The 13,935-nt window shown below is 42.4% G+C and overlaps 1 protein-coding gene across 4 annotated transcripts in view; it reads left to right on the forward strand.

Moving 5' to 3' along the window:
- LOC137183406 (unconventional myosin-IXAb-like) overlaps window positions 1–13,935 on the forward strand; it is a 160,191-nt gene that overhangs the window by 37,110 nt on the left and 109,146 nt on the right. For all 4 annotated transcript variants that reach the window (XM_067590435.1, XM_067590437.1, XM_067590438.1 and 1 more), the window contains exon 2: window positions 50–1,019. In XM_067590435.1, the coding sequence (XP_067446536.1) occupies window positions 117–1,019 (903 nt within the window). In that variant the 5' untranslated portion in view covers window positions 50–116. The remainder of the gene's footprint in view (window positions 1–49; window positions 1,020–13,935) is intronic.

Raw genomic sequence — 13,935 nt, forward strand, 5'->3', positions numbered from 1 at the left:
TCCTCTCTCTCCTCTCCCCATCTCTCTCTTCATCTCTGTCCTCCTCCAGTTGGGATGTCCTGAGTCAGTCCTGTGGGCCCAGAGAGCGGTGTGCTGATGGGACCTGCTGCGCCACCATGAGCTTACAAGATGGCGGCTGCAGCTACGCCAGCAGCGCCAACATGGCCACCGCTAGTGGCAGCATGCGGCGGCGCCTGGAGGACCAGGAGTTCACTCTGCGCGTCTACCCGGGCGCCCTGGCTGAGGGCACGATCTACTGCCCCGTCAGCGCCCGCAAGAACACCACAGCTGCTGAAGCCATCGAGTGCCTCATTGAACGGCTGCGCCTGGAGCGTACCAAATGCTACGTGTTGGCAGAGGTGAAGGAGTTTGGCGGGGAGGAATGGATCCTCAACCCTGGCGACTGCCCTGTTCAGCGGATGATGCTGTGGCCGCGAAGCGCCCTGGAGAACCGCAGCGGCCTGGGCAGCGGTGACGACTACCGCTTCCTCCTACGGGAGAAGAACCTAGACGGATCTATTCATTATGGTGGCAGCCTGCAGATGTGGTTGCGGGTGACTGAGGAGCGCCGGCGCTTGGTGGAACGGGGTTTCCTCCCCCAGCCTGCAGGGAACGAACCTCCGTCCGACCTCTGCGCTCTCCCGGAGCTAACAGAGCGCGCCCTTTTGGAAAGCCTTCGTGCACGTTTCCGCCAAGAGAAGATCCACACTTACATTGGGAGTATTCTTATTGTGATAAACCCGTTCCAGTTCCTGCCAATCTACAATCCTAAATATGTCAAATTGTACGACAACCACACACTGGGGAAGCTGGAGCCTCACATTTATGCTGTGGCTGATGTAGCATATCATGCTATGCTACAGCGACGGAAGAATCAGTGCATAGTAATTTCTGGAGAAAGCGGGTCTGGGAAGACCCAGAGCACCAACTTCCTCATTCATCACCTGACTGCCCTCAGCCAGAAGGGATTTGCCAGTGGGGTGGAGCAGATCATCTTGGGGGCAGGACCTGTGTTGGAGGTAAGACACTAACTTACCTGCAGTATTAAGCAAATGTTACAGAGGATGTATTTCCATTCATGTTTGTCTCTCAGTTTGTCAGCAAGGTATCTCAAAATCTCAAACTAGATATTTGCCAGCAAAGGAGCAAATTTGATTTTGGTGGTGGTCCAGATCTGGATTTCCACCATTAGATACCATTAACCATGTAGATACTTGCCTCCAAATCTTTGGTGAATGTTTGCAGTGTGAAGAAATTGGTTGTGATGGTGTGTTGGACAAACTTTCAGTGTTATTTTTTTGTGTTTGTTCTTTGAGTATCTTGTAGCTCACTGACTGGAAAACCAACACAGCTGAGTTTAATAGCCCTTATCCATTGCAAGACATTTTCCAGGAACCTTTTCAGGAACTCTGGAAATTTACCTGGGTTTAGATCCAGAGGAATCTGGGCCTCAATTTAGTTGCTGGGCCATAGTTCCTGCTGCACAAAAACGCGAGGAGGAATGTGCAAAGGGGACATGAAGTTCCTGATTTGATTCCTGCATTTAGTCAGTGTCTCTTGGAGCTTGCATGTTCAGATAACCTTTAGGTTCTTTGAATATTTTAAATGCAGCGTTTCCCCTACCGTTGCCTTGGAGGGGCGGCCCGCCCCTCCTGAAAGAAACAAAATGTTTATTTATGTTATTTACCTAATTTATATGCGAGCATTAGTGCAATTGCAATAAAAGGTTTGCGAGTAAAAAGCCAAAAAGAGTTATTTATTAATGTAATCTGCATGAGAGATGGAGAGACGACGACCCCGAACATCTGAAATTCAGGCCAAAATAGCGAGTGTGAAGTATTAAGGTGGAAAGTAGCGAGTGAAAGAGAGAGTGTGTTTGTGATGGTGAGGCTGGCGACTGGAGCAGACAGTACCAGTATAGCTGTGAACGTAGCAGTGAAATGTTTGTACAGTTTAGGCTATTTGTCGGTGAATAAATGCTTCAACTCCTCAAGACTCAAGCCAAGTTCCTGTGTCTTGCTTGCCACCTGCTGATAAAAGTGAAGGGGGTTAGCCCCGACGTTAGCGACAATGGGTTGGCCTTACCTGACCAGGCTCACTTAAGGTGGACTGACCTTTTAGGTGGACCAGCTATTCTCATTTTAGAGACAATCTCAGCCGCTCCTAAACAGAGAGAGGAGAAACGTCTGGCTGCTGAGTCTCTCCACCCACCCCCACCCTCCTAAGCAGTCAGCCTAGGGGAAACACTGCAGACCTATAGCTTTAACAATGTAAGACCAAGACAGAGACTAATAAGGCTCAGGAAAACATAAAGAAATGTGTGACCTTGACTAGCCTTACAGACTATCACAGAATACATGGCATACAGAAATGTGATTATAAAGCACATGTTTCTAAAAATATCATCCAGGTTTAGTTATGTTAAGTGAAAAAATCCTACCAATCTAACATGGTATAGTTCCTTTACCATAGCTGTGAGCTCAAGCCAAGCTGAATACAATTCATACGTTGTGAGTTAGATGCCCTAGTTGTAGAAGGAAAGTGACAAAAACCTGATCTGAAGACGAGGCATGAAATGGATTATAGAAATGTCCTTCTGAAACAGGAATGCCTCGACATGCAGGATAACCTATATTTAGCCCAGCTTTACCACATATGACTTTTATATATATTATTTGACCTAGAAACTGGTTTTCTGCTGTGTCCAATCTCTTCATCGATGGGGAAAAAAAACCTAATGGAATGCTGCCTAATCCGCCCCGGATTATAAATCAATAATGAATTATGGATTATGGAATTTCACTGGGAATTTCGTGTTTTGGGAAGGTCCATTCAAGGGCAACATTACACTTAAACTGCTTAAACTGCTTAAACTCAGATTTGTGACATGCTCTCTTTAGCTTGATAAATATGACTTGTTGAGCTCTGTGCCTCCCAACATTGTTGTTTTCTGGCAGCCATTTTGTTCTGCAGCACACAGCTTCCTGTCAGGACGTATGGGGACGTCACGTCAACACGCAGCTGTGCATGTTGACACCATGTGCGTCCCATGTGGAGGTCTGTACGGCAAAACGGGGCTGTTGTATGGTCAGTTGGATATACAGTGTGTCATCTGGAAATCATGAATCACCTTTTAGACTTCCTAGCTGCTTCCGGGAAAGAAACATGTAACTGCAGCTGTTTATGTGTTTTTAAAAGGGTTTCTGGAATCTGTTTTCATTTTATTTTAAAGCTCTTGAATAAAAAGATGCTTTGGAGGCATACATTTTCAAGTGACTGCCTTATACAATGCCGCACATGCTAACAATCTGTTACAAACAAGGGATGTATGTGTTGAAAATGACTGGTATTTTGGCTCAGTAGCTTTACCGCATAGCTGTGGTTGAACCTGTCCTTCACGCGGGCACAGTTGCACTTCTCTACAGGTGATGATTCGACTCTGGTGACTGAATACCTGTCTGAGCTCAGATGCCAGAGGCGACAGCGCTGCGAGGTCTGAAAGGCCTGTTTTGATAATAACACAGATAGAGGAACATTACTCTCTGAGGAAATAGATACTGTTCAGTGGCTTGTGTGGTGCGTTCGGGAGCATGATTGTGTCCCATGTAATCACTTCTCCATCAATCACCTGTCTAACCGAGGTGTTAAAAAACAAGGTGCACAGTTTAAATGTTACAGAGACAAGCAAGCAAAGTGAGTTACAAAGCTAGGAGAATTCCTTATTTCATTTCTGGCTCCAGTTTGTTGTGTGTTATTGTAGATTGTGCTCCTGATACATGAAGAAGAATTGATTTTTGATAACTATATATTACAACATGATTAAAGTCTCAAACATAACATAATCTATCTTTCTTAGCTAGCTTAAATCTTAAAGGAATAGTTTTACATTTTAGGAATCATGCTTATTTGCTTTCTGGCAGACAGTTAGGTGAGAAGATTGATACAACTGACGTATCTTTCCAGTTAAATGTAGCTCCCAAATTGTCAAACTATTGCTTTAATTCTGTCAGTGAAACTAAATCCTAGTGCATTAATGTAATAAGAGAGGATCAAATGACTATGTGTATTTGGAAATGGTTCCCTAAAGAAGCCACAGGCCACATCACCTGATTTTCAGTTCTGCAAAGCTCTATAAAGCATCTTTGAGCTCATTTGGTTTTCCAGACCGCAACTTTACTGTTTTGGTTCCCTCTCACTGCTCTCATAAGCTTAATTTGAAGACGTACCTGCCCAGCACCAAATAGAAAACAGACGAAGTTAGCAACTAGCTGGTGAACACTGTGGAGAATTTAGCTGCTAAAGAGCCAGATAGTATTTCCCTCAAGAGTTGGTGGAGACCAAAAACAGAGCTAAAAAGAGAGTGAATACTTGACTTCCTTTCACCAGGTGGCCTGAAACATGACTCCAAATGAATGCTTGTGTTACTGCAGGGTGAGTAATGTTCAATGCACATTCTAGTGGCATTTATTGAAGGCTTGTGAGTCTAAAGCACCGTAAACGTCAGGTTTACGGTTTCAAACGTCCTCTACTTTTGTTGCAATGTAAATGGCAGTTTGAGAGAAAGTGACAGTAATATTAGTGGTAATTATTGTGAGGTATATGCTGTTTTTTTTTTTCTATGGCATGAACAATAAGATATGCAGTTGTACAGTAAGTAAAGGTAATTAGATTTTCACATATGAAAATCAGAAAATACTTTTTTTTTTTTCGTTTTCTGGGAATGTGTTTTTAAAAAGCTGCTTTTATGAGGGAGATAATCTGATGATAAGAGAACAATTTAGCCACTCATTCCAAGCCAACCACGTCACCCTCTATGAACTTACGACTCCTGTTCTCACCATCTAACTGTTCACACTCTATAAAAAGCATCCAACATTAACCAGCCCTCAGCTTGGACTGTACGGTCCTTCCTGCGTGCTGCAGTTATTCCACCTCTCTCCGACAGCTGAACATGACGTCCACATTAATGCACTGTTTGCATCCTATGAATAACAGCTGGATGCAGGGACATTATAGGCTGACTTGTTCCTTTGAGAAGAAGCCCTCTGGGGTAAAAAGTTTACTGCCAGCCAAGACACAAGGCTGCTGTGTTGAACCAGCCCGAATTCTTCGGTTTCCACAAGTTGTAATGCCAATTACAGAACCTATTCGCCTCAGTCAGATGCTGTTGCTGCTGCAGTGACGCTTTGTGAAAGTTTGAATTTTTGCCAGAGGCAGAGTCAGGCTGAAAATATGAGGTCAGAAAGGCATATTAGATGGATTAAAAATGCATGCCAGCCTAAAAGAAGAATTGAGATTTTGACTAGTTTGTTGTCCCAGTAGCTTCAGTTCCCTTGTTTCTCTGTGTAAAACTGTATTTGAACCCTTCGTCTGCTCCCATCTTCATGTTTATTTATATCTAACTTCATGTACAGTCTTGGGCAAGTTACTTAAAAATGTAATCAATTACTCATTAAATATTACTTATTAATTACTCAACAGCAAAACTAATTAGTGGCATAACTCGTTACTGTACTTGTCTCATTCAGCCCAGCTCAGTGGAACTACTTACATCTGCTCTGCAGATTTTAAAGCCCTTTGAGGCAAATGTGTGATTTTGGGTTTTATATAAATGAAATTCACTAGACTTAACTCCAAAGCCACCTCACCCACAGGTCATATATTCTGTGTTTAACACTTGCAGAAATAGAAAGTGATTTCACAAGCTGTCAGCCTACTTTTTGGAGGTATTTACTGACCATCAACAGCTAGCTTAAAGGACTTGGCTGGCGATTTTCTACATTATTCTTATTGTCAAGAAAGCTCAGAGATTTGGCAGAGACAAACCAACAATGAACTCATCATACTTACAAGTATTATACATGTATCCAAAGACTGATTCATATTCCTCTGTTCTGTAGAGCTCAGCTGTTGTCCCAAAACTATTAAAAACATTTCAATGAGCCACACCTCTACACTGGGTGACACGTTCCTTTGTCCCTGAAGACAGTAGCTACCGTAGCTTGTTTAGAAACTGCTCCAAAGCAGCAGACGTCAAGGCTTTGATATTACAGCTGTGCCAGCATCAATGAAGGAGATCTGGTATAAAAAGGAAAACATTTCTCAGCATGAACTATTTCACACTGGCAAGAGACGTCGTGGTTGGGCCTAGATTTGAGAACATTTGTATAAGTGCCTGTAGACTCAGATAAGTCATTCTCTTGGATTCGTTTAAGAAGCTTACTGCCAACTGCATGAATGGAGAGAGGGAGGGGAACCTGCAAGTGAGTGAAATATTACTTTTTAAACCTTGTTCTTAATAAATATTATAAATCAATTATTATAAATCTTTTGCCTTCCACGTGTGATTGACAAAATTTTAAAATATGATCCTGAACAGCACCGCGGGGTGTACTTCAAGGAAAAATCCAAAGTGGGATTATTTTCCACAGTTTCTGTTTTAACTCCTAAAAAGTGAAAGCTTCTTTCGGCTTTGGAGACATAAAAACAAAAGAAAATAAGCTTTTAAGGTTTGAATTTAATGCTTCTCTTGGATCCTAAAATGTGCTTCAAAGCTCCTTTTTTTTTTTTTTTCCTGCCATCTCTTCACCTCTCTGCCTCTTTTCGATCTCTCCTCTCCTCCGGTCGTCCCTGCATGTAGGATGCAGCTGAGCAGGGTGGCCATCAGCTCTGTGCTTCACATCGTGTTATCGTTAAGTGCAAGGTCAGCAGCATCACAGTCGAAGGCTATTTTAGTCCTTTGTTGAACTAGTGTGGAGGACTCTCTCCTATACGGCAAGAGATATGAGCACATACAATATGTTCATAAACTCCAACAAAACACAGAAAACAAGCTCAAAGCAAAAAAAATATAATTGACAGACACCTTAAGAGGATGTGCCAATGAGCACATACCAGGAAAAGGAGTTCACTTGCTTTAGAGTTCATTTTCATGTCCTCATGATCTGATTTATAGTCTGATATGGCCTTTTTTTGGCAACAGTTTTATTATTAAACTATAAAACAACAGTTTTTAAATCCATATTGCTAAATCCACCCTTAATTAAGGCCACTAATATTGGGTTTCAGATATGTTACACTGAGCTCTGTCCAAAACAAATCATGTAACCGGTGATTGCTGACTGTTTATATTTATTAGATTTGTATGTGGTCCAGTTTTTCTCTTACTCCTGTCTGTTATGGTACCAACATTGTCTGCTGGTCTGAGCTGTATGATCATTTTATACTTGTTTTATTTATTTTATTAACAGATTATTTTGGGGGCATTTTTGCCCTTTACTTAATAGCTGACAGTAGAGATGGACAGGGGACGTCGTGATTGGCCGACCGAGCCTCGAGGTCATCCTACGATCAGTTCATTTCTAATTAAGTTAAATAACCATTTTTCTGCACAAGTACAGATTGGGAAACAAATCCTGGAATTTTTGGAACAAACATTTTGTGAACTCAATGAAAACAATATGTACAAGCTTAAAAAAAAATGTTTTTCTTTCTTTTTTTCTTTTTTTTAGAGGCATTTTATTCAATTTCTCCATGAAACACACACACACACACACATTTTGGCTCCATTTACACCTGGTATTAACATGCGATCTGTATCAGGATACATCATCTGGATAATGACATGCGATCAATGTGTCTTTGAGTTTGCACCTGGTATTAAAATGCATTCTTGTTTTCCCAGTTATGCCCACACTGTGATCTGATCTCAACATGCAAAAGAGCTAGGCGGAGCCGACAGACTCATCAACAGACACCCAGGTCAAAGAAACGGCTGCCGCGAACAGAAGTCATTCATTTATAAATCACTTTTTGCGAGGGAAGACTTCTAGCTAACTGCTACTATTTGCAGCTTTTGTGTGGCTTACTTTAGCTGGCAGGAAGTGACAGAGCTAGATGACCTTTCAACTTACTGGGACAATTTTTTTTGCTTGAATGAATATGTGTTTTTTCTCATCCAGATGCAGATTGCATTTTAATGGCAGGTGTGTTCATTTCCACTCAAGGTAAACTGTAGCAGTGGAGACAGTAAGTGGGCGACTGCAACTGACTTTGTTCAACTTTCAAGGACAGGTGTGTGTGTGTGTGTGTGCCTGTGCCTGTGTGGGTGTGTGTGTGTGTGTGTGCGTGTGTGTGTGTGTGTGTGTGTGTGTGTGTGTGTGTGTGTGTGTGTGTGTGTGTTTTCCACGTTCCATTTAACAATTTTGGCAGTTAGCTGACTCACTGTGACTAAGCACATAAAGCCTTTTTGTCTTGATTGATGATCCTCAGCTCTTGATGGACGTGTCAGTAACTGCAGGGATCAGTCTTGTGCCCTTTTGGCTACAGTGCAGCCTTTGTAGCCACTCGGCCACTGTGTGACACTCCCCAGACGCACAGCGGTGCAGCCACATGGCAAACATTGACCGTCAGCATTACATCACGTCAGCGGTATCATCTAACATTTCACTATATGCTCTGATCACCCTCTGGAATCATGAAAAAGCCTTTAATAATGGACCGCAGATGGTCCGTAACTGCAGTGGTGTGTAATTTGAGCCGCGTTCAGAGCCAGGCGACAGTAGAGATATGACTGTACAGCAGGATAGCGCTGACGGGAAGACAGCTGGCAGCCTGATGGGGAAGGACTTGGATTCTGTGGCCGTTTGTGTCTGTTAGTCTGGTCATTGTGGCCTATTGAGTTTCACACAGCTAAATATATACACAAGATGAAATTTGACTATTATTTGACTAAATTTGATTATTCAGTATCAGGCTTACAATCAGTGTTTGTCTTTGATTGTGTTGCAAGTTTCATATGAACTCAAAACTTAACTGTAGTAAGGCTGCAATTAATGATTATTTTGATTGTGGGTTAATCTGCAGATTATTTTTTCTATTAATTGATTTGTCATTATGTCTATAAAATGTCAAAATAATAAATAGAAGCTGAAACCAGCATTTTTTTTGCACTTTAGCTTAAAATATGAGTGAAATGATTATTTTATTATTGAAATAGTTGCAGATTAATTGTCAATTAACTGATTCATCGTTGCAGCTCTAAACATTAGCATAGCTGACTTTACTCACTGCTTATAGTTTTTTAGCTTCACTTGCTCAAATCTACTATGTATGATTGACACCTCAGTTGCACGGCAACGCTTGCATTTTACTTGTCATGCAGAGTGTTTGCAGATGAGGTGACTGAAGTAGGTTGTTAAACAGGGAAAATTCAGTCTTGGGTGTTGTGAGTACTACATTTAGCTGATAATAATTATGCCTCTGACAGTTAAAGCTAATCCAGACCAGGCTACAGGTTTGTGTCACATCAAGCGATTTGTTTATTTCCTAACAGATAACTTAACTAAGAAAAGCATAGAAATGGGAATAACATGTTCTGATATAAAGTTAACATCAGGTTTTTATGGAGCTAAATTCCCTTAAAAGGTCTCTGTAGCTCAAACAGCTCAGACATCACCAGGCTGTACGTGCTAGTATAAATAAAGATGTTCGAAGTTGTGTTGGATCATCAGCAACGTAGAGCCAGACTCCAAAATTGTTTACCTCATCCTTGTCTGTCATGTAAGCTGGACAGACTTCCACACAGACTCATAAATCTGAACTAAAAACGGGAAGTTTTTCCAGAAACCTCCTGGTCTGCGTGAGAAACAGACATTATTTACCTCCAGATTTTTGCTACGCATACATTCAGAAAATGATTTAAGGTCTTGTCTTATTCAAGGATATTTTTATAGGCTGCGCTCCATGATGTCATGCCAGAATACCAATTGTTAAGTAGCGGCGAGGGCGGAGAAACGTGCTTACAGTGAATGGAGTGAAGCCAACATATTGTATGAGGCGGCAGGTGTGACATGAATACCTGTTGGCTGATAATCAAAACAGCAGTAGGTAGTAGAGATGCTGTAATAGAAATAATTTATCTTTTCACAGCTTCAGAGTTTTGGTAGATCTTACAGTACAGAACATTTTCCGTTTGGAACGAGCCACTACAAGCCATGTTACTGTTTCGTATGCCAAACCGATAGAGGGTGTAAATCAAATTTTGGTGCGTTCCCACAGGTCACGCAGCTGCTGATGGATGGGCTCTGTTCTTTCAAGGACGAGATTGACAAGGATCACTTTTTACTTTCGTGAACTGGCAGTTGGTCCGCAGTGTTTTCCTGGTTCACGTCCAGTTAATGCTGGAATATTCTCAAAACCCAAAATAACCCCAGAAAGAATCAAGCAGGTTGTGACAATGAATAAATGAATCATCGTTTTACACCTTTTGTCATAGAGTTAAGAAGTAGAAGGAGCTATTTCAGGCATCCTAAAAATCCCATTCATTTTTCCCATAGACAATATGATATGACTCACAGTTGGAGCACTTCTACGGCTTGGATCGGCATGAAATGCTCCCGGTTAAATCATCAGTATAAAAGATTAGCAACTGCATTAGAAAATATCTGGTTCTTTGATTAAAAAGTCAAAGGTACAAGCCTGTGTACGTAAAAAGTTGAAGGTATCACTCAACTACAACCCCAAAGGTGCATTTCGGCACGAAACATCCAATCACCAAGCTTAAAATTCGGTGACGTGTGCCGCTATCACCCAGCGGAAGCTAAAGATTACAGTGTTTAGACAACTGAAAACACAATCTGCAGATTAAATCAATTCACTTTTACATTTTGGTTCAATTGTGGATTAATATGGCGCTGTGTTTTGTTGTCAACTGCAATAATGAAGCCTTTTGAATTTGCTATTGCTCTGATTCACACCTCTGACCGGCCTCTTCGCCATAGCAATGGTGGCTGAGGCTCATGGGTATTGTAGTATTTTGAGCCGTCTGCGATGCCAAAATGACGAACAAAACATGATTTCTCAGAAACAAAGTTGAAATAATAAAAACTGATGGCCTTAAATGTATAGAATCGCTTCATTATCCAGGATAGTCCCATGTTTCTGTTCTATAACACCAAGGATATCAATTAAAAAAAAAATTGAAATACACTTCCTGAACCAGTTTTAGTCTCAGTCCTCGTTCTCCTCCCTGCTCTGTTAGAGTTCTGTGTTTGAGTTATTGCCATGTGAGCAGTACAGGCGGCTCATCTTTGTCTCAGACATGACTATAGGTGGACCGGGCTCTTTCATGACTAGCATATATCCGTGCCTCAAATTCTCCTAAAGGCCGACTGAGACTTTGAGACTGACCCCAGCTGTGTGGTGCTGTGTCTGGGGGCAGACAGACTGAGGGCTCCTGCAGGGCCGCGGGGCCCAGATTACAGCCTGCCTTTGTTCTGGTGGTGTGGCCAGCAGACCTGCCTGCTTGCCTGCTGCAGTAGTAGTAGCCGAGTAGACCCCCCGCCCCCTCTTTCACCAGATGGTTCCCATCCAGATGTCCCCCCTGCTCTTAACCAGGCCCTCAGGGACAAGACCTGTCTCCTGTGGCTGATAGATGGCTCCAGGTAGTGCCTCGGCCCTCTGGTTTTGAAAGTGTGTGTGTTCAAAGGCCTGTGTATCGTTAAGTGTGTGAGTGTGGAGGGGCGCGCGAAGCTACCCAGTACCCTTATCCTGCACCACAGACCCCGGGATTGGAGACAGCTACTCACTTCAAATCTTTAAATCCCATGTAGCCTGGGCATATGGACACACTTACTGTACAGTAACAGTACCATGGCATTTGTGGGTGAACCCACTGAACCTGACAGACCAAATGAAAACCTTAATGCCTGTGACGAGGCCCGCAGTTTGGGAGAAGAAGCATGCATTATGGCACCTTTGCTCCAGGCATCTGTGTCTTGTAGGGGAGCTGCATTTATTCCCCTCCTCTTGAATGAGGGCAACACTGCTCTGCACTGTTTCCACTGCTCTGTGTGTGTGTGTGTGTGTGTGTGTGCAGTGCTAACTTCTGTGCAGAAGAGAGGTGCCTGTCAGAACGTGTTAGCAGTCAGCTCTCCCAGCAGCAGGGGAATAGGAGACGTGCCCCCACGACTGAGTGTGTCCTTGGTCTTTAAATCACAATGAGACATCCAAAAGCTCTCTACTATCAAGAAAGGTCTCTACAGAGGACAGGCTGGTTTTATTGCACAGCACTTTACTGTGTAGCACTGTGCCTCCCTTAGTGAATGGTCACATTATCTCTCATTCATCTTTTGCAGATGCTGGAGATTTAACATCGCTGTTGGACTGAAGCTTCTGCTCCCTCTTGATTTAGTAATAACTAAATACGGGTAGCACATTCAGAGAAGCACTATTTCTGGGTGAAATGTCCTACTTTTGTATTCTTATACCACTTCCTCTGCAGACTACTTTTGTGCATTGCATTTCCAGAGCTCGATTAAATCCGAGCTTTTCTCCAGCAGCAGCAGCAGAGTGAGCCTTGCTTTCATTACATGTGGCTTAACAATAGCCTCTGCCTTTACCTCACAGGGTCGTGTGTTGGCTAGCTATGGTCGGTGTGTGCTGGCTAATCACGTAGCCCACCTCAGGCCCTCCATGTTCCTGTTAGCACTTCCATCCCTATAATCCCTATCCTCTGGGCAGCGAGCACTCCTCGATGTGCTCCCAAACATCTGTTCGCTGGATTATCCCCATCTCCTTCTCATTCTGTCTTTCTCTGGAGCATTCCCGCTTTCCTTTCTCAGGAAGCTCACTACACTGTGCATTTATCCCTGCAGACAGCTGTACACAGTGTACTCGAACTCTCTTTGGTCGTACAGTTGACCTGGACAAGGTTCAACGCGATATCAGTGGCCAAGATTTCTCCTCTTGCTGCTCCTCTCTGCTCTGCAGCGGCAGCAGCTCAGGAAATTATTTCCCGCCAATTTTGTCAGTTTTAGCTTCTTCATTTGTCTGTTGGCCATTGTTTTGTCTAATGCACTCACTGCTTCTTTGAGCAAAGTTTTAATGGCTCTCTCATGTATAAAGTTCATGCACAGTATTTCAACATTCACCCAATATTAAGTTATTACCACAATGCACATGTGCCTTTGTGCAAGTAACATGATTTAAAACCAACTGAAGAGTTGATGTGTATTTATTTATGTGAGAAATGTTGGAGGAATCTCAGCATTTTGTGATGAAATGATGCAGCAGCAGTGTCTCATCTCTAGTCTAACAACTCAAGAGCTGTTTTATTTACACAATTTAATCTTGCTTTTTTGAAACATACTCAAACAGAAAATGGCAAATTGTAGTTATAGCAGGAGTTAATGTGCAGGAACAATGTCATCATGGTGTCTTCTCTACACTGCGAGGTGTCCGTCTCGCCTGTACAGACATCAAAACTTGTGCTTACTGACCAGATCTGTTACAGCACTGTAGAGGTGCTGGATGAATGGAATAGATTCATTACATTACTGCCTCTAATATCACTAATTCATGTTTTTGCATTTCTGTTTGTGCTCAGATAAAACAAACAAGATATGACATGTTAATTAGTGAACTTAGGAAGTGTTAGTAGGTGTATTTTTTCACTTTGGAGAGCTAAGGCCCCTGATTCCAGTCTATATGCTAAGCTAGGCTAAACACATCTTGTCTCCATCTTTGAATTTGAAGCGTGACTACGTATGTAACAAGGGCTGTAAGTGGTAATTACAGGACAACGGCAGATTGAATTTGTCTTCATTTCCCGAGATTCTCATGAGTCATTTGCTTTAAAGGCTTCATCGTGTTTATCTGTGTCATGCTAAAACGTAGTGTAACATGAGGAACATGAGTAGAGAGGAGCCATTTAGTCAGATAATTCACTCATTGATGTAATTAAGTTTGCTAACATTAGCCACCGTCAGCTACTGCACATACCAGATCAACTCAGGCTGTAGCAGCAAAACCCCTGAGTGTACTGAACTAAACTATTTATTTCTTCTTAAGTTGAACTATTCCTTTAATTGAGTTAAAAAGTATGTTTCTATGCTCATGTAGGAGTTCATTTGGGTCACAACTGTCCAAATTATT

The sequence above is a fragment of the Thunnus thynnus genome, chromosome 5, assembly GCF_963924715.1.
Source record: "Thunnus thynnus chromosome 5, fThuThy2.1, whole genome shotgun sequence".
Taxonomy (NCBI): Eukaryota; Metazoa; Chordata; class Actinopteri; order Scombriformes; family Scombridae; genus Thunnus; species Thunnus thynnus.